General features: G+C 48.4%; 2 protein-coding genes across 4 annotated transcripts in view; both read right to left on the bottom strand.

Moving 5' to 3' along the window:
- The window catches only part of LOC135401068 (phospholipid scramblase 1-like), a 99,211-nt gene that overhangs the window by 11,266 nt on the left and 65,383 nt on the right, over positions 1 to 22,562 (bottom strand). The window contains exons 1-7 of one of the 3 annotated variants that reach the window (XM_064633211.1): positions 15,692 to 15,762; positions 13,554 to 13,739; positions 8,684 to 8,764; positions 3,377 to 3,516; positions 2,620 to 2,790; positions 1,995 to 2,153; positions 696 to 852 (exon numbers count right to left, since the gene is read on the bottom strand). In XM_064633211.1, the coding sequence (XP_064489281.1) occupies positions 814 to 852; positions 1,995 to 2,153; positions 2,620 to 2,790; positions 3,377 to 3,516; positions 8,684 to 8,764; positions 13,554 to 13,739; positions 15,692 to 15,710 (795 nt within the window). In that variant the 5' untranslated portion in view covers positions 15,711 to 15,762 and the 3' untranslated portion in view covers positions 696 to 813. Of the gene's footprint in view, positions 1 to 695; positions 853 to 1,994; positions 2,154 to 2,619; positions 2,791 to 3,376; positions 3,517 to 8,683; positions 8,765 to 13,553; positions 13,740 to 15,691; positions 15,763 to 22,562 lie in introns of those variants that run through there. The other 2 variants (XM_064633210.1, XM_064633212.1) reach the window with 2 other exon arrangements.
- On the bottom strand, positions 17,686 to 22,008 carry LOC135399862 (cell division protein ZipA-like). The gene is made up of 6 exons (XM_064631597.1): positions 21,938 to 22,008; positions 21,166 to 21,745; positions 19,652 to 19,909; positions 18,812 to 18,930; positions 17,913 to 17,972; positions 17,686 to 17,807 (listed from the first exon to the last, which is right to left on the bottom strand). The coding sequence occupies exons 2-5, from the start codon at positions 21,735 to 21,737 to the stop codon at positions 17,917 to 17,919; spliced, it is 1,005 nt and encodes a 334-aa protein (XP_064487667.1). The 5' UTR covers positions 21,738 to 21,745; positions 21,938 to 22,008; the 3' UTR covers positions 17,686 to 17,807; positions 17,913 to 17,916.

A 22,562-nucleotide genomic window follows, 5' to 3' on the forward strand; every position in this document is an offset into this window, starting at 1 on the left:
CTACCGACCACTATTCTGAAAGCTCACACAAAGCAGAGCAGGTCTCCTCTTTTCATCGCACCCATTCAAAAACTTCTCCACCTTACCATCGTTGGGTAACTGAAATCGTACTGGTCTTCTTGACGGTATGCCGTGGCACGAATTAACAGTCACCGTGAGTCCTTAAATGTTGGCATGAAGTCTTCAGTTTCTTCTGATACGAACAGCAACAATTTATGTCCTGTCCGGATTCTTTAGAGGCCGCTCTGACTGCATTCTGTCGCGGTAAACCTCCCATGCTGAGCGCTGCATTGTGTCGAGAGTTGTTGAAATCACTAGCCGGCTTCTGATAACGTTTCGACAGTTCCCATTTTAGTATTTCCAAGTTATTTCGTTCTTGAACGTTTGTGTTTTGATTCCCTGGTGGCAGTAAAATTGGGATAACGAATGCTGCCGACACCATTGGTATAGGGGTGTAAGCACTAACTCAGAGGACCCTCCTCCTGCTGCACGACTCATAGCAGAATGTAAACTGCCGTTAAAAGATTTGCAGGTCCCGAAGCCACCAAGATTGCCCACATGATTTGCCACCAAGTATTTCACATATTTAGTCGCAGATATTATGGCGAAAAACACATTCATCGGATAAATAAAATTTGTAAAAGCGCAGGATTATATACTACAATTAACGTTATATCTCAAATTTGGTCATGCCATAGTATAGTACAGTATATTATGCAATAATCAGTAGTGGAGGTGCGGGTTGGTGACCAGTCTCATACGATTATAGGCAGCCGTCGGAGCAGCTGGTCTGTGGTTGTAGAGGTTTTCGCCTCAACGGATTGCCTTGCCAACCTCAAAGAACATGTAATCCTAGAAGCAATGGAAACAGAAAATTATGCACCAATGAAACATTATACGCAATAGGCGACTTGCATGTATCCCAAGAGGCAGTGCGAACACGCACGGTGCACTCTGGGAGTTAGGGATCTGAGACATTACAATGTTACACATTACTCTTCCGCCGACTCCAGACTCTCCCTCCCTCTCCTTCCATTTGTACCTCCACTTTACAGCTATCGATGCAAAAAATCACTCTATCCCACGTTCCAGCTCTTGCGTCACCGGCGGCGGCGACGGCGGCGAGGCTTATGTGCTCGGCGGCGGCGCATTGCGGCATTGCTTTGCTGTCCGCGCACACAACTCTCTGCATATTCTCTGTGCTCTGTGCGGACGAGCAGAACTCTGCAGTTTTTGTTTGCTTGTTTGTTCTCTTTTATTTTCTTTTTATCTGCTTTTTTTTTTCAAGTTGATTGCACTGAAGAGATTTGCAGTTCTGCACAGGTTTACCGCATCTGCATTCTAGTTCGACTCAAATACGTCAACGTGAAAGCACCGACATCCAAACAAGGCAAGCTCGCGTGTAATCATGCTGTGCGATGTACAACACTACAGTACAGCACAGTGGACCTCTAGTGAACATGTTAATAGTGGACTTCTGAATAGCGAACATGTGAATAGTGAACTTGCGAGTAGAGCACATGAGAAGTTTTTTGGGGGGGGCTAGGGGGGGGGGTGAGAATTTATGTTAGGAGTAGGAGAACAAGTCGGGAGACGAGTACAATTTCTCCTCTTTTTTTCCCCTTACAAACAACCAAACCACAAACAAACAGCAAATTTTTAGCATAGGAAAGAACCAACGTACAGAACAATTAAACATTTCTTATAAATTCACGCCAAATATCAAATGTCATGTAATCGAAACTAAATTATACGAAAGAATAATCCACAGACGATATGGCTTAGCCTATAGCATGTGATATGCGAAAGAACGTATTTCCCATGCGTATTTCTCGCAGACACTCGTAAGGTGCACAACAGATGGCGGCACAAGTTTCAATACTGGAAGTTTCCGTAGTATCAGTATTTCAGTTGCGCGTACAGTGCTACTGAGCGAACGGCCACGTTTGTCGAGTGTAATCTAAGAACTTCGAGAAGTACGAGGAGGGACTTACAATGAGCATGGCGCAACCAAGCAAGCACGCCTTCACATGGACATCCATGTCCATGGGAAAGCTTATGCCGTAGTTGTCAGCATTTGTGAAAGCCTCTTTCGCTAGCCCTGCCCATTGCTTGCAGATTTGTCCTACCTCTTCGCCAGTCATAGTGGTTATCTGCGCAAACGAAATGTGTACGTCAGGAGAGGCTTCCGCGCAACACCGTTAAAGCGACACAGTTTGCCAAGGAAGTTGTTGCACCACGAATAAACAGCAACGGCGTGGATACCGGATGCAATCAAATGGCATTTCTAGTAGGGGATTGTGAAGGAGACTGTTCGGAATCCGTAGCCCTTAATGCAGCAGCGGTGGGGCTTGGACACCTACGGTCGAAACACATGAGTAGTCGAAAGGTCTCGTTATTTACACTGATGTGTATCTACACCACAGACGCTCTCGAACAACGAGGGGCATCAGAGAAAACATAATGGAAATTACTTGGTCGATTTGGCGTGGCTAACTTATCGCACTGTCCTCGTAGAGTGGTAGTGGTAACGCTATCACGTTTCTTTAGGACGGGGTAGCGACACTTCGTTGCCCAAGCTGTGTATAGCACGTCATTCCGTGGATCAATTCTACGCACCTTAAATCTGACTTCGCAGCAGCAAGGACAACTCATAGTGCAGCATGGTCCCAATATATGAAGCAATGGTTTGCCAGACTGGTCGCAGACGTTGAACCAAGGGTATATGACCGACCAATTCTGGTTCACAAAGCCGATCGTCACTCCTGGTGGTGCTTGGACCTCGACTTTCTGCAAGAAATAAGACGAAAATTGAGAGTAATGTATACGTGTACGACACCAGCGCACGACAATAGAGAGTATTAGCTGAAATGTGTCTACGTCTCGTTTTGGGCTACGGTTCAGCTTAGTGCCTAGAGCGGTGCGGAGGCCAGAGCGCTTTAGCGAAACGTCTACCCCGTCCGCACCAGCGGAGATCGTGCCATCGCGGCTGAAGTGATCTTCCGGTGAATATACACAAGAAATACGGAAAAGAACCATCATCTCCGAACATCGGCCGGCGTGTTATCCACACTAGAAAGGTGACTGTGTCGCCCCCTATGGGTGGGGGAGCTCTAAACGTAGAAATGTTACCTTCGGAAATCATTTGTCGTGTTATACCACTCTGCAGTTGAAAGGATATCAGTATTTTATGTGTGGCCCACAGTGGTAAAGTCTTTTGTCGTGTCTGGTGTACCAATTACATACGTTATGTAACGCATTCTTTGAGACATCTTGTATATCGAATGCGCTAAAAAAAAAAAGAAAAAAGAACACAGACTGCCTCAAACTGTGAAGGTCCGAATAAGTGAAACTTGGGGAAAGCACGATGCCTTACCTGAAGGCAGCAAAACCATATACAGGACGTGCAACGCAGTGGTCGGATGAAGCGCATCACTTCACGATTACTGATGTCGAATACGTGCATCTGGAAGCACCGCGACGATCCGCAGCACTGGCGGGCTAGACACTCGCTCTCTGAAAGGATATAATAATTACAGTCACTCGAAGCACAGGGTACCGTTGTTCTATAAAGACTTGATGTCTTAGAGGAGCGCTGAGGGCACCAACGAGTGGGACGGCGACTAACTTGTGGAAGAACCCTTTCGCATATACTACAAATGGTCGTGCCCCAAATGAACTGCAAGAATCTCGATTGGTGTCGCAACCTCTGCCCACGGCAGGTTGAGTCTGATGATCTTAGGCTAAAGAACGAAGTCCTAGAGGCCCTTTAGCATGGCAAATATAGCCATGTCAAACGTTACTGAGCGGCGTGGCAGCACGAAATTAGTTACCTGAAGAGTAGCATATCGTCAGCATCGACAATGAGGAAGATAGCGCAAGCGCGTGACCTATAGCAACCTAGGCGATCCCGTCGAATAAACCAGTTGTTGTTGTCACTCGGGCTGTTCACTTCATCCCTCTCGGGCTCCTACATATGTGGTGACCCGAACGTGGCCCCGCTCCTACATATTTGGTGACCCGGAACACCCGCCGATGTTCGGCACGAGCCCGCCTTCTGATCAGCCTTCCGCTACCCTCCCACCTCCTGGTATGGCCAGCTCTTCCTCAGTGCCATCCGTGGCAATCGTCGCCGTGCGGCTTCCCCCTTTCTGAACCTTCAACCCGAAGATCTGGTTTTTGCAAGCGGAAGCACAATTTCAGCTGGCAGGTATTACCACTCAGGCGACGCAGTACCGGCACATTGTCGCTGTTCTGCCTCCAGACATCGCCTTGGAGGTAGGCGACATTCTATCCAGCCCACGGGCTGACAGCCCATACGAACACCTCAGTTCGGTAAACAATTCGGCCTCTTCAACCATCCCAAATTTTGCAACAGTTTCATCGGCATGGTGCTGAGCACCCCATCCTGGAAGCCTCTCAACCCAACGACGCCCTGCGTTCAAGCAACGACCAGACCATTCGGCTGCGACTCGACTCCTTCGAACCGTCTCATCCACACGCCACGAACTGGTCACATTTCCAAAGGCTTCTTCTGCTCGGCAAGACCACAGCTGTACTGCAGACGCCGTATTGTGAAGCACATCCCTCCGGCACACACACGCGCCTCACAGCTTCATCAACCATCACTTCTACCCGATGTTCACAGCACCCCGGCGCTCCTTCACTGCCGGCCGCGACACTCGAGCCTCGCGTTCACCTGCCGGTCGCGGCAGTCGACGCCACGGCACGTTTCAGCCGGCGCCTCGGCATCTCATCACCGCTGCGCAGCCTCACTCCCTGGGACCCTACGAGCTCTCGCTCCCGTGCCGGTTGCGGCACCCCAGACCACGACTCCAGCGCCCTACCACGACGATGTGAACGCTCATTTCTCGCAAACATAATCTCGGCCGCTCCCGCCACACGCATCGACCTCTGCCTGCAACGTGTGCTGTGCCGGGCCATGGACATGTCCAGCAGCGCGCGTCATCCACGGTCGCTCTTGCTCTCTCCCTGCGGTGTGGACGTGGTTCATCGGTTCGTCGTTCTTCTTTCTCACCACTCCGCGTCTGAGGGGGGAGCACTGTAGCGGGCCGTGGACAACGACGATGACGACCACGCGGCTGGAGCACCGGCTCATTTCCACTGGCGCGGCCATGGAGATTGGCCACGGTCATCGCCTCTCCGTGGCATACCATCATGGCCGGTCGGGACGCATGTAGAGGGGAGCTGACGTCAGCGTTTTGCCAGCCTCCCCTGCTGACAGTTTTCGGAAACCCCTGTTTCGCCTGCTGGCAGTCAATTACACTGGCATACCGGGCTACCAACAGAAGTCCCTTTCGCTAAATCTGGGCCTCCGGCGATCCTTTCGCTCAGTTTTTCTTGTGGCAGCCGTTAAAGACGCCATTCTTTAGGCAGGCTTCCTGCATCACTTTCGACTGACTGTGGACGTTTAACGCCGCCTCCTGCGCGACTCTACCACGTCTCTCGCCGTTGCAGCGATACCTGCTTCTCCTCGTTTGCCGCTCTTTGGCTCGGCTCTAGCCCACCTAAAGTCTCCCTTCCCCGAGCTGCTTGACCAATTCCCTTCCCCCACACTCTCTCCGGACTGGACGCGACCCGTGCAGCACGACGTGGTCCACTATATCCAAACCACGGGACCGCCTGTATCAGCGAAGACACGGCCGCTGCCTCCGGAGAAGCTGTGCATCGCCAAGCAAGAATTTGAGCACATGCTCTCAATCGGTATCGCTCGCCCTTCTTCCAGTAGTTGGTCTTCAGCGCTCCATATGGTCCCCAAGAAGACGGGCGACCGGAGACCATGTGGTGACTACCGCGCACTCTACCTAGCTACTGTGCCAGACCAATATCCTCTGCCCAGACTCCACGACTTTGCCGCTAATCTGCACGGGAAGAAGTTCTTTTCCAAGATAGATCTAATGAAGGCATATCATCAAATCCCCGTTGCATCACAAGATATCCCTAAGACGGCTATCACCACCTCATTTGGTCTTTTTGAATTTCGTCGTATGCCGTTTGGATTGCGGAACGCCGCTCAAACGTTTCAAAGATTTATCGACAGCGTCCTTCGCGGCCTTCATTTTACCTTTGCCTACATCAACGACATTTTGGTTGCCAACTCGTCTCTTGAAGAGCATCTCGCGCACTTGCGTCTCGTTTTCACCCGCCTGGCAGACCACGGTATTGTCATGAACATAAATGCGAGTTCGGGCAATTGTCGCTGGAATTCCTCGGCCACATGGTCTCGAGTGACGGCATCGCGCCTCTTCCCGCCAAGGTCGAAGCGATCGTGAAATACCCGGAGCCCCAATCTTTCCGCCAGCTCAGACGTTTCCTCGGGCTCATCAATTTTTATAGACGTTTTATTCCGCACTGCGCCCACATACTACGCCCGCTGGAGGAACTCCTCCGCTGCGCCGGCCACGGTGCAAGTACTCTGCCAAGGACCGAACCAGCCCGCCAGGCTTTCCAGGGCATCAAGACCAGTCTTTCTAACGCAACACTCCTTCACCACCCTAAGCACGGAGCCCAAACAGTCCTAATGGTCGACGCCTCATGAGTTGCAGTCGGCGCTGTTCTCCAGCAGAAAATCGATGACGTCTGGTGCCCCATAGCGTTTTACTCGAAGGCCCTCAAACCGGCAGAGGTCAAATACAGCACCTTCGGAAGAGAGCTCCTGGCAGCGTACCTGGCCGTACGCCATTTTCGTTTCTTTCTCGAAGGCAGGAAGTTCACTCTCTTAACCGACCACAAGCCCCTGACTTTTGCCTTTCGATCTGCAAGCACCCGCTACTCCCCGCGGGAAACGCGCCATCTAGCTTTCCTTTTGGAGTTCTGCACCAACATCGTGCATGTGAAGGGCTCAGACAATAGTCCCGCTGACGCACTCAGCCGCATCGACGCCATACACAGCCCGACTTGTTCCTCCAAGGATATTGCTCGAGAGCAGCATGCGGACGTCGAGCTCCAAAGCCTCCGGCAGTCTTCCTCCTCTCTATGCTTTGAAGATTTCGAAATTCCCGGTTCCTCCCTTTGTATCACGTGCGACACATCTACAGGCCGACAACGACCATTAGTGCCCTTGTCACTCAGAGGAACTGTCTTCGAGTCGTTGCACCGCCTCTCGCACCCAGGAATTCGCGCCTCACAAAAGCTCGTTGCTGAGCGTTTCGTATGGCCCAAAATGCACGCGGACATACGAGCCTGTGTTGCTTCCTGTCTTGCTTGCCAGACCACCAAAGTCTTTCGCCACACCACTGCTCCCGTAGGACGCTTCGCCCCTCCCGACGCACGTTTCGACGTGGTGCACTTGGACATTGTCGGGCCGCTGTCACCTTGTCAAGGGTTTCGCTACCTACTGACGGCGGTTGACCGCTTCACGAGATGGCCTAAGTCACACCAATCCCTGACGCCTCAGCGCGAACAGTCGCTTCCACCTTCCTTTCATCGTGGATCTTTCGGTCTGGTGTCCTATCTAAAATAGTCACCGACAGAGGCCGTCAATTCGAAGCGCACCTTTTCGCCGCCTTGGCGACGCTCCTGGGAACCTCTCGCAGTCGCACAACCGCCTACCACACTGCTTGCACCGGCCTTGTAGAACGGTTGCACAGGCAACTCAAGGCAGCCATCATGGCGCACGCAGACCCTTCCAACTGGGTTGACATCGTCCCCATTGTCCTCCTCGGGATCCGTTCTGCCGTCAAGCAAGACCTCTCGTGCAGCAGTGCTGAGCTTGTATTTGGCACCACGCTTCGACTCCCGAGCGAAATCTTCCATCCGTCAGCTCAGCCCTCCACAGCCGCGCCCGAATACATTGATCGCCTGCGCCATACCTTCGCTCAGATTCGTCCCACGGATACCCGTGTACCCTCCAACCGCCCGCATCACGTTCCCCACGAATTGGCCACGGCGTCTCACGTGTATCTTCGAACGGATGCCACGCAGAAATCCCTTCACCCTCCATATTCCGGTCCGTACCTAGTCTTGTCCCGTTCACCCAAGCATTTCACCATCTCGGTAAACGGCCGTAAGAACACAGTCAGCATTGACCGCCTGAAGCCCGCCCACGTCGACAACGAGCGCCTCGCTCCTACTGTCTTTCCCTTGACGACGGCTTCTCCGCCGAAGACCAAACACGTTCGTTGGTCGGACGTCTCTTCGCCGTCTCTTGAGGGGGGACTATGTAGCATATCGTCAGCATCGACAATGAGGAAGATAGCGCAAGCGCGTGACCTAGAGCAACCTAGGCGATCCCGTCGAATAAACCAGTTGTTGTTGTCACTCGGGCTGTTCACTTCATCCCTCTCGGGCTCCTACATATTTGGTGACCCGAACGTGGCCCGGCTCCTACATAAGCAAGCAGTTCGGAGAACTTTCTAACAGAAATGGATTTTTGGGACGTATTTGCTGTAATTTAAAGGTCTCTGATCATGTGCTGTAGGGGACACGGTTGTCTTCAAGCAACACTCCGTGGTTTATCGCATCTCAAACCTCCAGGTGTTGCAAGACTGTTTCTTTCGAGCAATAAACACGTGCTGCACCTGATGGTCCACCTTCAAATACAATATTGGCACAACACTTTCAAGCGCAACATAGGTAATACGGGACGGCGAAGTACTAACAGGCGATTTTAGCTAACCGTGTCCCCAACAGTACTCTATGTAGTGGCTAATAGTATAGTTACCTTCCAGAAGGCTGTAGACGAATTGACCCATGGAGTTCTTCGCTGTGTACTTGTTGACAGTCTCGTACGGCAAAACAGGAACTGGGAAAGAATGACCCATTGTAGCGTCTGTTGCGTGGTGTGTACGTTACCGTGCATTCTCGAAAAGTGCCCAGAATTAGTTTGAGATTTTTTTTTTTTTTTTTCTAGCAAGAATTGTAGATGTCGCACAAATATAAACGGCATTTAATTCACGCGATGATTCACAGTCTCATAGAGATTACCGTATTTACTCGCGTATTTGGCGCCATCGCATAATTTGCGCACCCCTAGTTTAGCACTAAAAATGACAAGAAAACCAAAGATCGCGTAATTTGCGCACTCCCGTTTTCGCGCGCGGATATCTGACACGCGCGTCCCAAGCGACCGTGGCGATTGCTTTTCGCAACTGCCTCAGTGCTACAGAAGTTATTGCGGTACCATTAAATTACGCTAGACGGTCTTTCGAACATACAATGAATTCTAGTAAATGGGAAGTTAATGTAACAAACCAAATCACATCTATAAATGTGTCCATGGCATCCATACCACGGCTGAATGTCCTATTTGGTTCATTGCGTGTATTGGGCGTACCTGACTGGATCTCTGCATATTGTTGACAGTAGTTTCCCACAAGCACGAATACTTTGGTATTTTCTCTAATTAATTCAGATCAACTATGGAGTTCCTGTAAAGTGGCACTGCGGACTAAAAAAATTACATCTATTTTATTTCGTATTAGGATTCGCGATGGAATGGAACGGACTTCAACAGTGACTTATCCAGACCCTCCTACATCCCCCCTGTGTACCCCCTACAGGGGATGCCCTTGCGATTTTAGCTTTAGACACATGTCGGTAATGATATGTTAAGCTGTAATGATGTAACTATATTAATGACCCCCCTCCCAGTTTTTTTCCAACGCCCCCCCATGCTTGGGATTCTGGATAAACCACTGCGAATCAGACTGCCTGTTCTCCAAATGTCCAACATTTTTGGGAAATTGCTCGAAGTCTCTGTTGCAATCGACTATGTTAGTGTGCTTAGTGCAAGAGTTGTAGTGTTGTTAGGGGCTTTGTGTCATTTTGTAATGTCCACTAGTCATGCTTTGACTACTAGATGGCAGTTAGCATTATGAATAAATAAATAAATAAATAAGTCAACTTTACTAAAAGACTCACTAACGCAAGTACGAACGCCGTCACTGAACATTCCGTGCTTCCAGGAATTTTCGAAAGAACCCGCGAAACTTTATAGTTTCTGTTTCGGATTCTCCAGATCCGGATTCGGATCTCTTCGGATTTCGGATTTCTGTTTCGGAGCAAGTAACGTCACCGGAAGCTCTTACCCAGCAAACCATCAATATCCCACATACCTCCCAAATTGGTCTCATACGTCACAGATGTGACGCGTATCCTCATTACGTCCGCTGTATATCTACCATGAGACGTCACATATATCCCCCAGTGGATATTCTGTGGATATACTACGAATATCACTACAATGACATTTCTTTACATTACAATAAAGATTTCTTGTGGCAATAGCAGCGATTTTCAGCATTCTCAGAATGCGCGACAATTTCATTTTTTGGTCCCTGATTACGATGGTCCCTGAAAAGGACGCGACCTTCGGTCCTACTTTTCTTTCTGTAGGAGGCAGCGAACAAGTGCCCGTTCGTGGAACCCAGCCATCTCCTTCCGATTTGTTTCGGTTTCAGTGTGTCTACCAACGTCATGATGACGTTTCTTTGGTAGAGGTCTATTCGAACGCTTTGCATCTTACTCCGTGTGGGCGCACAATGGCTCAGCTTCATTTCAATGGCAGCGGTTCTTACTTCCTGAATAAAATACTGTGATTGATTGAATATCACGTATTATGGCAAAAATGCCATGAAGGAACCGGAGAGAAAGCAAGAAAATGTGTGCACCTGAATGAAAAGCGAATTAAAAGTAACTTGGAACTTAACTTAACTTACTTTGGCAAAGTTACCTGAAAAAGGAACGAGTTCCTCTGAAAGTTACCACGGCGTAAAAGTACCGAGTTAAGTTACAAGTTACCAAAAAAAGGAACTTAGTTACAGTAACGAGTTCACGACCTACTTAATAAGAGAGCGACCAGGTCACTTTCCCAAATCCCTATGGAGCGGCTGTCCGCGGAACCTCCTCGCAATTTCCTCCTCTCACAGGTGAAACGCCCGCTTGGCGCGCTGCCCACATTCCCTAAAACAGGGGGACTCCGCATTGGGACATGTGACGAGACGGTGTTCGTATTGACTCGTGTACATCTTTTCGACGTCCATATTGATTTGTAGTGTACAACATCGACTCCTGTGCTCGTTTTGTCGGGGTATACTTTACATAGACGCCGTTTATTTTGTTTTCTCGTGCGATGACATATTGGTACACAGTACAGGGTACATCATTTGATACCACGCCGTCCTTGAAAAGCAAGTTCCCCCATACCTGGGAGAACTTGGGAGGTACCCGGATTCGAGTCCCGGAGCTGTATGTGCAGTGTGGATTTTTTCGTGGGTTTTCATCAGACACTTTTAGACATATCTCCGCACAATTCCCTTGAAGTTGCCCCAGGACGCGTTTTCCTCCAGGGCTTTAGTCGTGACGTTGCCCACATCTGTGAGGCAGATAACAGTGAAACCTTTCACCACCCCCACCCCCATATCGCTGTAAAAAACCAATCAACTCATTGGCGATCCAGCAGTGGAGACAATCATGCTCTGGCACGTGGAAGTGCGCGCAGGGACTGAAACCGAGGCGAAACCGAAGACGACTTGGAACCCAAATTTCTTCCATATCCACATCTGCAATCCACCATTCGCAACTAACCAAAGCCGCAACCTGAACCGAATTATGTGATTTCGGTTACCGGTTCATAAGAATATGCTCACGCGTGAACACGATCAGCTTGGGATGCGATATATATTTCTTTACAACTCTGATTAGTGGCGTTGAACGTGCTTCTGCGACATCCACGCAGCCAGCAGATACATCCTACAGAAAACCGAAAAAGTACCGGTTCAACTGCTTGGTTACCGGTAACCACAAGCATTAAAACGGCGAGCCTCCTACCTGTAACCGCTTTCAGAGTTCTGACACTGAACCGTAATCAAACCGATATCCGCTTCGGTTCCAGTCCTTCAGTGATAGACTAAGTCCCGGTTTCACCATCACCAATTAGCATTTGAACCGAGAACAACGGTGTCTTAACTTGAATTTAACACTTAACTATGCTACACTAAAGGAAGTTACTGTCACTGGAATATTCATCAGATCACGCAACGCTGGATCTTAGTCCAAAGTTAACCACTGTTGGTAAAAAAGGGCCATAGGTTAAGAGCAGTTCCTGCTGCTCTTCCTGTGGCGATACGCTCCTGTATGCCGTTATTTATATTTAAGATTAATTTAAAGTTGGTGCCATCACGCACTGAACAAGTGCGTCTGTATGTACACACTCGGTATCTCCAAAGTGAATTGTTGTAGGAAATCTCTTCTACATGCTCAAAAAGAAAAGGAAGAAATGTTAGTAATATGTTAAGGGGCAAAGTAAAAGTGACCGCAGCTGAATTGCAAGGTTTTGGAGAAATATCTCAGATGGATGACAGCACACTTTTTCGCTTTTCACGCGAGGAAGCATCTTGCCTTGCAAAAAGGCACTACGGAATAAACTATGCTCATGAGAACTGAGGTCTTCGTGGCGGTTTGGTGCGTAAAGACTACGATATGTTTGGCAAAAAAAAAAAAAAGAAGGCACAAATATCTGACGCGGATGCGAAGAAGTCCGTAGAAAGCTACCGCATAAGCACTACAACCCCCATTGAAGTAGGGAATGTCGGCAGCGCCACCAATGCTCCTGCGGCAAACATGTGAAACAAAAAAGCCGGCGCTGGAAGGGGGGTCAAGTGAACTGGTCGTTCTCTTATTAAGTAGGTCGTGAACGAGTTACTTGTAACGAGTTACCTCGAACTCTGCGTATCGCACCATAGTCAATAAACAAAGGAAAAAAAAACGTATTTTACTTTTTCCACGGGAATTCGCCATCACCATCGACATTCTGCAACCGCCGTTTCATCAAACAGGCGAGGCGTGTCGTCGTAGCGGATCGCAAAATCAGTAAAAATAAATAAATATATATATATATAAATAAAACCTCAATAAAAATAAAAAAGCTGCAAAATACAATAATAATAATACGTCCTGTGTATGTCCTCTATATGTCCAAATATCTCTGAGAGACATTCCTGGAACCTCCCCTGGATCAGCAAATGCGGAAGAAATGCGGGTCCTGTCTGTCTGTCCCAGAGACGTCAACGGGCTATTCAGCCTAGTCCCTGGGATATCCCAAAATCCCAAGTGGGATATTGTGTGGATGTTTCTGAGACACATCTGGTTTATTGGGTGAGTCTGTCCCCTAGCAACTGTGCGCGTCTCCCCTCTCCGTTCCACGTTGGACATGACGTTGGACGTCTTCCAGCGGCTGTGGTGCGGAGTCGGAAATCGACCTTCTGGGAGCAATGTTGCAGGACGCCTTGGTAAATTGGACACCTCATGTCATCATACTTCTCAAAGCGAGAAATTAATTTCCACCCATGATGCTACTACGAGGTTATCCTTTCCAAGCAAAAACCACGAATTTCTATTTATTTTTATTGCCCCACCTAACCACCCGCCTGCGTGTCTGAATTAAAGCTCCCTCTCGCGTTTTCTGAACGAACGAACTCCGCATCCACGGTGACGCAGAGGCATGCCAGGAGCGGACTTGGTTCAGGTTCAGAAAGCGCTGCAGGGCACGTGTGGGTGGTCACGCGGTTCAAAAATTCTGTAGCGTGGCTTACTCAGTTCCACAAATTCGACTTTCTGTTGCACAATTAATTGATCGATGACTGCCAGGTACTCGAGTCCAGGTGCACATCCTTCTATTGGCTGGCGTGGGCCTTTTGCTACATTCCCGGAGACCGATGGTTGCCTGCTGCGAGATCTCCTCGGGGATCCAGGGGTCGATGGAGATTTGGGAGAGTGACCTTGAGTGGAAATTAATGGGGAGTGACTCACGCACAATGATGTGAAAACCAAAATATAACCTTCATGAGGGTCCTAAAACGTGGTAACACATACAACTTTGATAGCCCCGTTTTCGTAACACGTTAGGCCAGCCCAGCAATTTGACAGTAGAAGGACGTGTGACTAAATAGACATAGCAGTTTCCAGGAATTTCATAACACGACAGAAAGCGTAAAGGAAATAAAAATAATAATAATAATGATGATGATGGTGGATTTTTTGGCACAAAAGCAACAAAGGCCAAAGGAAATTACGACAGAACTTAGAGGGGCACTAAAGTGTAAAAATTTCTTTCCTGGCGGAATGGAAGACGTTACAACAATAGAAAGAGAAAAGGATTCACTCGTTGCGTCCCTTGTAAGCTATGCGCGAAGGAAAGCCATCTCAAAAAATTTCAGTTCCGAACGCGTTGTGAAAGCAGGTCACTCAACTTGATGATTAACACATGAAATCTAACTTGCGTGATTGTGTCGTTCACGTTTGTAGCCTGCATCGGCCAATTCTCGTTTAGCTCGATGATTGGTAAGTTGACCAAAAATTGCGGTGGTTTTATGAAATTGCTTGGCTCTGTTGGTTTGTGCAACAGCCAATGGATGTTCAACGCCTGATGCCGCGGCGTGCCGGCGACGGCATATTGCGATAGATTTCACTGGATTGTGTCTGACAATGTATCGTCAAGAACACTCCTCCAGCTGAATGTTGCTGGTCGAAGTAACGGGAAGCGTGAACTGAAGCAGCGCTTCGTGCTGCGCTGTGGTTGTACTTATTGACGCCAACAACAGAACAACAGTAACAATCATCATGATGACGAATCCCATACAAAGCACAGACACGGAGAGAACAGCGTTCAACTGGCACCTGAAGTTCATTTTCATGATCCACCTACTACGGAAGGTCGCGGGAGAGAAAAGCGAGCTCGAGCGGGGACAGGTTGACCGATTTTTGGCTAACGTTGTTCGGGGAGTTCAATGAGGAATGCCTCCACAATCTCAACGCTCCGGCTTACGGCGTGGTTCCGAGTGAAAAATAGCCGACGACGTTCCTCTAAACCAACCAGCGGTACCCCTTTCCTGACGTCAAAATGACGTGGGCGTCTCGTCGGCTCGTTCCGGGCCTTGCCACCGTTGCGCACTGTCGAATCGAAAACCGAATTCTGCGATATTTGTGCAACTGTTGATTGAATTTCTTCGCATGGTGCATTTTAATAGGCAGGATAACCGCTTGGTTTAAAAAAAATGGTAGTGCTTGAGGTGCTTTCCGAGCTCCTTTTAATTACATGAGGCATATGCTGTTATATTGCCTCAGTGTGACGTATTCCGGTCTTTCGCGTTGCATGATCTCGAAAACCTTCCGTAAAACGTTCCTTCCATCTGCCAACGCCCTTGACTTTTGCCTTTGTGAAGGGATAATAGGCTCGTGGGGTAGCCCAAGTCCGAAGGGCTAATTTGGGAGTACGGATTTTCGAAAAAAGTGACAGGGCAGGGTACCGATTTTGTAGGGAACCTGTTTAGAGAAAGCCGAGTTGCTGCTGGCCGCTAACAGACTAGATAAGGATGGTGGCGCCCCGTAGTAGCGGCTGTTTCGACGTGATAGGGAAGGGAAATAATGGGACCGTAGCCTTAAATCACGAACCGATGAATCGCTTTCCTTTTGTGTCGTTGTCAAGGCAATGGCATCTTTAAATCAGCGAAGAGAAAAGTTTTTACTTTGTTCTTTCTAAGAGTGAAGCCTCGCGTCGGGGGTCGAAAAGAGTGCAGTTCGCAATTGTCGTCTCCACACTTAGTCCTATTTACATGAACACATAATCTGTGAAAGGCCAAACAGAATTGTTATGGAACACCTCGACTACACTGAACAACCATAGTCCAAGCACAAGCAAACTGTAGGCGAACCGTGCGCGTAGAACTCTTACCATTGTGCCCTCCTGTCATCCTGCTATTCTTCTTCTTCTTCTTCCACCACTAGGAACAGTGGCTATTCTTCTTCTTCTTCTTCCACCACAGTGGCTATTGCTTTGAAACACTCTTCTTCTCCTTCTCCTTCTTCTTCTTCTTCATGGTACAGACTCGTGAAGCTCGTGTTGTTGTTATTGCTTTCTCTAGCTCTATTTCTTCTTCGTGGTGTGTTATACGTTACGGTAACTATATGGGGCTTTGTACAGGGTTCGCCAAGATAAATTTTGGGGTTTGTAATGAATACAAAACAAATAAAAACAGTGTCGGGAAGCTAAAGTAGATGCGTAGAGGACGTATTATGCATGCAACTTGGCCCGTTACTCTGTCGCTAAATCGTGAAAATTAAAAAAACCGCCGCTGCCTTAACATTTCCAATCGGCTATATCTGTGTTTGAGCTCCTTCCATCAGATGGCGACACGGTCGAACGCGGCGTTGCAAACTCCGCGCAGTAGTCCTCTGCATTCAGTTCCACGTGTTCACTAGTTTCGATATCGTCCGCAATACCGCGTTCGACCGTTTCGCCATGTGAGGAGCTGAAACACAGGTATAACGGATTGGAAATACAGGTATTGCCATCTTTTTTTAATATCCACGATTTACCCACACACAAACGGGCCAAGTGACAGTATCGATATAAAATTTTGGTGCATAATACGTCCTCTAACACCTACTTCAGCTTCCTGACACAGGTTTTATTTTGTTTTATCTCCGTTACAAACCCCAAAGTGTATCTTGGCGACCCCTGTACAACGCAAGGATCTTCTGTGGTCTTGCATATGCGAGATACCGAGTGCAGGACGATATGAAGCAAGCATGTTCATATGTAGATTCCCCCAAGTAAGTGTATTCTTCTTCTTCCTCACTCACTCACTCACTCACTCATTCATATGACAAGACACGGCTATGCCGTGTATTTAATACACCATAATAGCAACGATTCACAATTCAGCAGCTACGTAAAGCTAAAAACGATATATCAATCAGTAAGGTTTGCCTATCAATCAAAACACATTATACAAAGAGTTACTATATATCTCTGCAGAGCCACACAGTGCCAATATAAGAAATATATATAGTAAGGGATTTACAGCAAAAATACCAAAATGCAGGTTGGTTGCTACAGCTCTACCCATAGGCCCTCAAGTCGTGATAGAAATCCCAGCAAGATGTCACAGTCAACATTCTCCTGAGAAAGGCCGTTCCAGACCCTAACTGCTAATGCGAAAAATGAACGTTTAAGGCAGTTGGATTTGGAGAGATACTGGATAAAAGGTTTGTTTTGCTTAACGCGTGTGCTTCCGCTAACGCAGTATGTACAGTATACAGGGTGTCCCAGCTAAAAGCGAACATATTTTTTTAAAAATATATGTATATATTACTTTTTCCGAGCTAGATGAAATCAATTTCAATATAGCATATGCTGAAGGGCACTCCTTAGGAGGGCATTAGCAAACTCCTAATGCAACGTCTCAATTAACTTTCAATAATTAACTTTTTAATTATAAAAGCTACGAATTTGTCCCAATGAGAGCATCTGGTCCCTTCGGCCACCCGATACCGTAGCCGTTTTCAGAACAAAAATCTACCCGATAGAGCTTTCGCAAAAAATTCGTGAAGGAACACGCTTTCTTCTTTATTTTTTCATTGCGCATCTCCAGAGACGCGTCTTCGCTCCACTCCCAATGTGAGAGGGTGAAGGAGCACAGTGCCTCAAGGAGCACAGTGATATTTATGGCACGTGACCCGGGTCAGCTCTGACATTTCAACACCCTGTAGCAGGTCGAAGGAAAAGCGAAATCGTACGGGAAGATATCCCAGGAAGATGATTGGTCCAAAATTACTATAAAATATAGTGATCGGGGTCTTCCACTTTCACTCATTTCTATTTTCTTTCTCTCCCATGGAAAGAGAAAGGGGTAGAGGTAACACTACGCACACCACAAAACAGACTACTTTTTGTTCCTTTATTTCTCGTGGCCAGGTGCACCGCATTGCTGACGGTCAGATGCAGCGTAGTGTCGTTCATTTAACTGAACAGATAAATGCTTTGAAGGGACAACAGTGCAAGGAATCTGGAATAAGGGGATCGTTAAACATTATTCGTTTTCACGTCACCTTTCACGTCATAAGGAATATAGAAAGAAGTTGAAAAAAGCATAGCTGCTGGCCAGACTTACTGATCTATGGATGTGCTGTCGTGTTCTGCGGCGTATCATTGCCCTTATCCGTACCACGAACTGAAACACACAAATGACATTGGATGAGATAAGAGGCGTTTGACCACGGTGCTCCCACCTAGGAAATTCTGAGAAAGAGTAGTGAGTAACGAATGGGCCCTTGCTGGCTGGAAAGCGGTCCGCAATGCGTTCACGAGATCCAGAGCCGTTTATTAGTAGAGTTTGGCCATTGGGAGGAGCCTGTATCAAAGCGCGCCATTTGACGTCACACGATGGGCGGTGCCAAGACCAGTGGCACCATTTTGGATCAGAGTTATCGCATTGAAACCTCATATTCCGCCATTTCGAAGCAGGGGCACAGCCTTGAAATCCCTCCGTGCCGCCGTGGCTCGCCTTTCAACCCGGTCAAGTGGGCGGAGCGATCACAGCTCTGACGTAACGGCGGCTTCCCACCTCTGGGCGGCAAAAGATCAGAGAATGGCCAAACTCTCATCACAAACGGCTCTGACGAGATCTCGCATTGTGCGCCACATTGAGTCTCTCACTGAGATGTTCTTCAACGTAACCACCAAATAATCGGAGGCTGCGTGGACTGCATCCGGAAAATATGCCGCTGCAGTGGTTCTTGCGGATGAAGACATCTTTACAGCGAGAAGGCGAAACGGCAAAAGGCGCACAATCCCCCAAAGCCGGTAGTACACGGCCGACGATACGGAGCGAGCTCTCATTGGTCTCTTCAAAGGATTTGTCCAATCATCGCGCGGGAGATCTTTTGAGGAGACCAATCCGAGACCTCTCTGCATTGTCGCGTGAGGATGAGAGGGGGAGAGAGAGAGAAAGCGCAGACATTTTTGCATTTTAGTGCCCCTTTAAGACGCCTTAAAGAAGGATCGACTCACCAACGCGAGAAATGACAACAACGGCAAGGACAAGTACTAGGGCAAGGGTGAACCCAAGTAGTGCGTAGCTGAACTTTGAATGGTAAGCCTCGTTCGACATTTCTCGTTCAACTTCCAGCCTAGTGAGAAAAAGAAAAGACAACGGCATATCACTCCCGTTTTTAAGCACATAGTGGTGGCACGCCCTCGTAATATACAGCAGGATAATGCTCGGTATATAAGTGCACAGATTTTCTGGCCGTTTTCTGTGGGGAGAAGCTGCGCACAGTCGCAACGAAAGGCTCTACATGAGGAGGGGGGCGGGGCAATCTCTCCGGTAGTTTCGATACCAAGCCATGTCGAAGGCAGGGGCGGATCTAGAGCGGGGGGGGTCAAGCTGTCCTGACCCCCACCCCAATTTCTGTCTACACGTAGTGTTTAATTGACCTAGATCGTGTATCTACCATGCTGGCCAAAGCTGGACCCCAGTGGCAGAAAAATCCTGGATCCGCCCCTGGTCGAAGGTCGTGTGTATGGTAAACGTCCTGACGTCTCGGAACGTCGCAGTCCTCGGTACTCTGCTGACGTCGCCAATGTGGTCACTCTGTTCAGTCGCAAGAAGGCCAGCAATGTACCTATCTATGACCAGTGGTGGATCAAAAAACGTCCAGATGTTCCGATCCTTCCTCAATTTCTGATGTCAGTCACATAGAGCTTCAGTCCCCCCCCCCTCCCCCGTTAACATAAAAATATTGGATCTGTCTCTGCCTATGACGTCATCTCGCACTTTTCAGCGGCTCTTCAGGCGAGAAGAGAGTGAAGCTATTTCTCGCGACTTGTTGAGAAAGCGACCCGCCTTACACTTGCTTGCCTAAGCTGGTTTGCGTATACTGTTCAGCCTCTTCGATTGGCTGACCTCCAGCCTTGTGTGATCCAGGTGTGACGTCCACGATCTCTAGACGAATAACTTCTTCTGGAGCAGTCAGAACATCTGAACCGACCTGCTCATCCTGCGTCTTTTCCTCCTTTTTCTTTCCTTTCTCCCCTTTCTTTTTCTTCTTGCCTTTCTTGTCCTTCTTCGATAACAGGTTATGAAAGGGGAAGTGTGGACCAAACAAACTGAAACACAAAATTATAATAATGTGCAGGCATACAGCCATTTGTAGACTACCATGAAAATACTCTAAAAAGTGTCACAGGAAGATATTTTGGTGTAGGAAACTGTGTTCTTTTTTTTTTTTTTTTATCGTGTGCATCTGTCCCACGTTGTCTTGCATTTGCCATTAGTGTCTGATTGACCACCATCGACAGCGACAGGTGTTGTAGCATAAAAGCATCGTAACCTCAGATCTGCTCATGCGCACCCTCTTCCACGATGGACGTTAAAAGGACGGTCGCATCCGTTTCAATCGATTTCGAATGTATTCTAGTGTCATTTTATTCCTCCTGGACACTGGCCACGGTATCGAAAATCCCAGGCGAAAGAGTCGGGTAGTTTTTTGCTGTTATTCGACTAAATACATGACAACAAGAGCAGACGCCGGATGTTGAGAATACGCCGAAATTCCTTCTCTGGAAAAGCGAGAACCACCACCTAGGAACCAATGTGGGCGAGACCTTGAGGAAAGCATAGAGTTAACGTAGGAAGACTCTAGAGAACGTACTTGACGCGCGCCGTCAATGCGATTCTCCTATCCCCGAGCGTGACCGCCCGGGCGCAGCCATCCGTTGATCATGGACAGTGTTAGTGGACGAATTTCTGCCCCTAAGCACAGCGGAGCTGCTCCGTTTGTTGCCAACCCTGCGCAGTCACGTGGGATAACAAACGGGGAAACGGGCCGGTGGAAGGAACGATCGACGTCCAGCGAAGGAAGCGAGGCAAACCGTGTAATTGCGTTGAGTACGTACGGACCTTTTGGATGCGTGCAGAACTGAGTAGTGCTGTTTGTATCGCAAAATAAACATTGCCATATCAAGCGTAAATCATATTTTATCTGGGAGATTACCTGCGACGCCGTCAACCCTTTACTTTCCACCGACACGGATGTACGACAGCGCCTTTACACCTCTGCTTATGCGTTCCGCCTTCTCACTCCTCCGCTTAGGAAGTGACGTCACGCCGCTGGAGCACTTTTCGTGCCGAACGTAGTGGCATCGGTTTCATAGATGAGTTCCCGGATGCGACCGTACTTTTTAAAAAAGGTGTCCCCACTGGACACGTTGAAGAATCCACAAGCATCAAAATTACACACATAGTCCAATCACTGTAAAGTAGACGCGCCCAGAATTATTTGTAACTACAACACCCTTCGTACACGTAGCACTAATACACTGAGCATGTGCTTCCCTTTGCTGAAGTTGAATAAATAACTCACTCCTCAAACTGTGGAACTTGCATCATTAGTTGAAACTGTTGCGCGCCGTTGTCTTCCTCCTCTCCTTCGTCTCCAACCGGGAATCCGTTATTTATCCTTGTTCCCGACGTAGACAGCCCAGGACCGCTACCCTGCAAGGCCATGTTGGTACCTCCCGCGTTGGCGGCCAGGTTGATGCGCGTATTCAGAACGGCTTCCGTGTTCTTCTTGTTCGCCGTACCGTCGCTGTCATCATCACTGCTGAGACCGTCGGATGAGCTCTCCTCAATTATCCAAACTACGCGTCTCTGTTTCTTCCGTTTCTTCGGCGCGGGCTGAACAACAGGGTTCTGGGGCGAGCTTCCCACTGCAGCGTTCGCTGCGGGAATTGTAGTGGGAGTAGCTGAGTCCGTTACAGCCGCTGCAGCCACCCCAGGAGTTGCACTAGGAGCCGGAGGCGTTGTTGGTGATGCTGCAACTGGTCCCTGGGGTGGTAGGGCCGGTGGTGGTGGAACCGATGACGCCGGCGGTGGCGCTGGAGGTCTGGGTAGTCTCGCAGCTTCTAACGCGGCCTTAGCCGCGGCAACAGTCATTTTATAAGCTGCAACGAGTCAGTTTATTCTTTTCATTTTTCGCTCCTTGCGTATATAACAAGGTTTTCAAGATAAAACGTGGTCATGAATGACAGTTGGCCTTTAGTATGGTTCATGGTAATTATTCTAGAGTGGCTAGAGAGTGGCATAACTTCAACTGAAGCTGAAGTGAACTGAAGTTTAATACCAATTCCCCTTACCTTCAAAACGAGCACTGGGAGGGGGCAGATGTTCCTTCCGCTGCCATTTTTTCGGTTGATGGCGATGGCGATCATCACGACAACGCGGATATTTGCGAATTTTTTTACCTCAGTAATGCGCATCGCAAAAAGAAGTGAGTAAAGTGGAACTAGTTTCACACAGCAATGATTAGCCTGCCAGGTGAAAAGAAAAGTCTACGAAGGCACAAGGTCGGCGCGGTTATAACCGGAAAGAAATGTAAAAGGGGCAAACGTGCTCAACATGGGCAGCTAGGATCAATTTCTTTTGCTATGGTTTGTTCCCTGGAGTGCAACAGAACACGCTTGGTCTCTTTGTGTGCGCTAATCTGAGTTATTCTTCTAATGTTCACCATAAACTGGAATGTTCCACGTTTAAATGCATGTTTTGCCTTTATAATGAAAGGCATTTTTAGTGTTAGACTTACAGCAAAGCAGTGGTGATGGTGGTGGTGGTGGTAATGGTGAAAGGGCTCGCCGTTGTCGGCCTCACAGAGGTGGGCAACGTCACGATTGACGCCCTGGGGAATGTGCGTCCTGGGCTGACTACTAAGGTAACTGTGGCAGCATATGTCTAAAAGCAGATACTTTCTTATCATAAAGAGTC

Source organism: Ornithodoros turicata, chromosome 7, assembly GCF_037126465.1.
Source record: "Ornithodoros turicata isolate Travis chromosome 7, ASM3712646v1, whole genome shotgun sequence".
NCBI classification, from domain to species: Eukaryota; Metazoa; Arthropoda; class Arachnida; order Ixodida; family Argasidae; genus Ornithodoros; species Ornithodoros turicata.

Excerpts from the sequence above, each read along its gene's own strand:
- LOC135399862 (XM_064631597.1), bottom strand. The coding sequence starts at position 21,737 with ATGACTGTTGCCGCGGCTAAGGCCGCGTTAGAAGCTGCGAGACTACCC. Across the intron at positions 18,931-19,651 it reads ACCAGCTTAGGCAAGCAAGT|GCTGGAAGTTGAACGAGAAA; the intron begins GTAAGGCGGGTC and ends TTTTCTCACTAG. Across the intron at positions 17,973-18,811 it reads TGTTGTCATTTCTCGCGTTG|TTCGTGGTACGGATAAGGGC; the intron begins GTGAGTCGATCC and ends TGTGTGTTTCAG.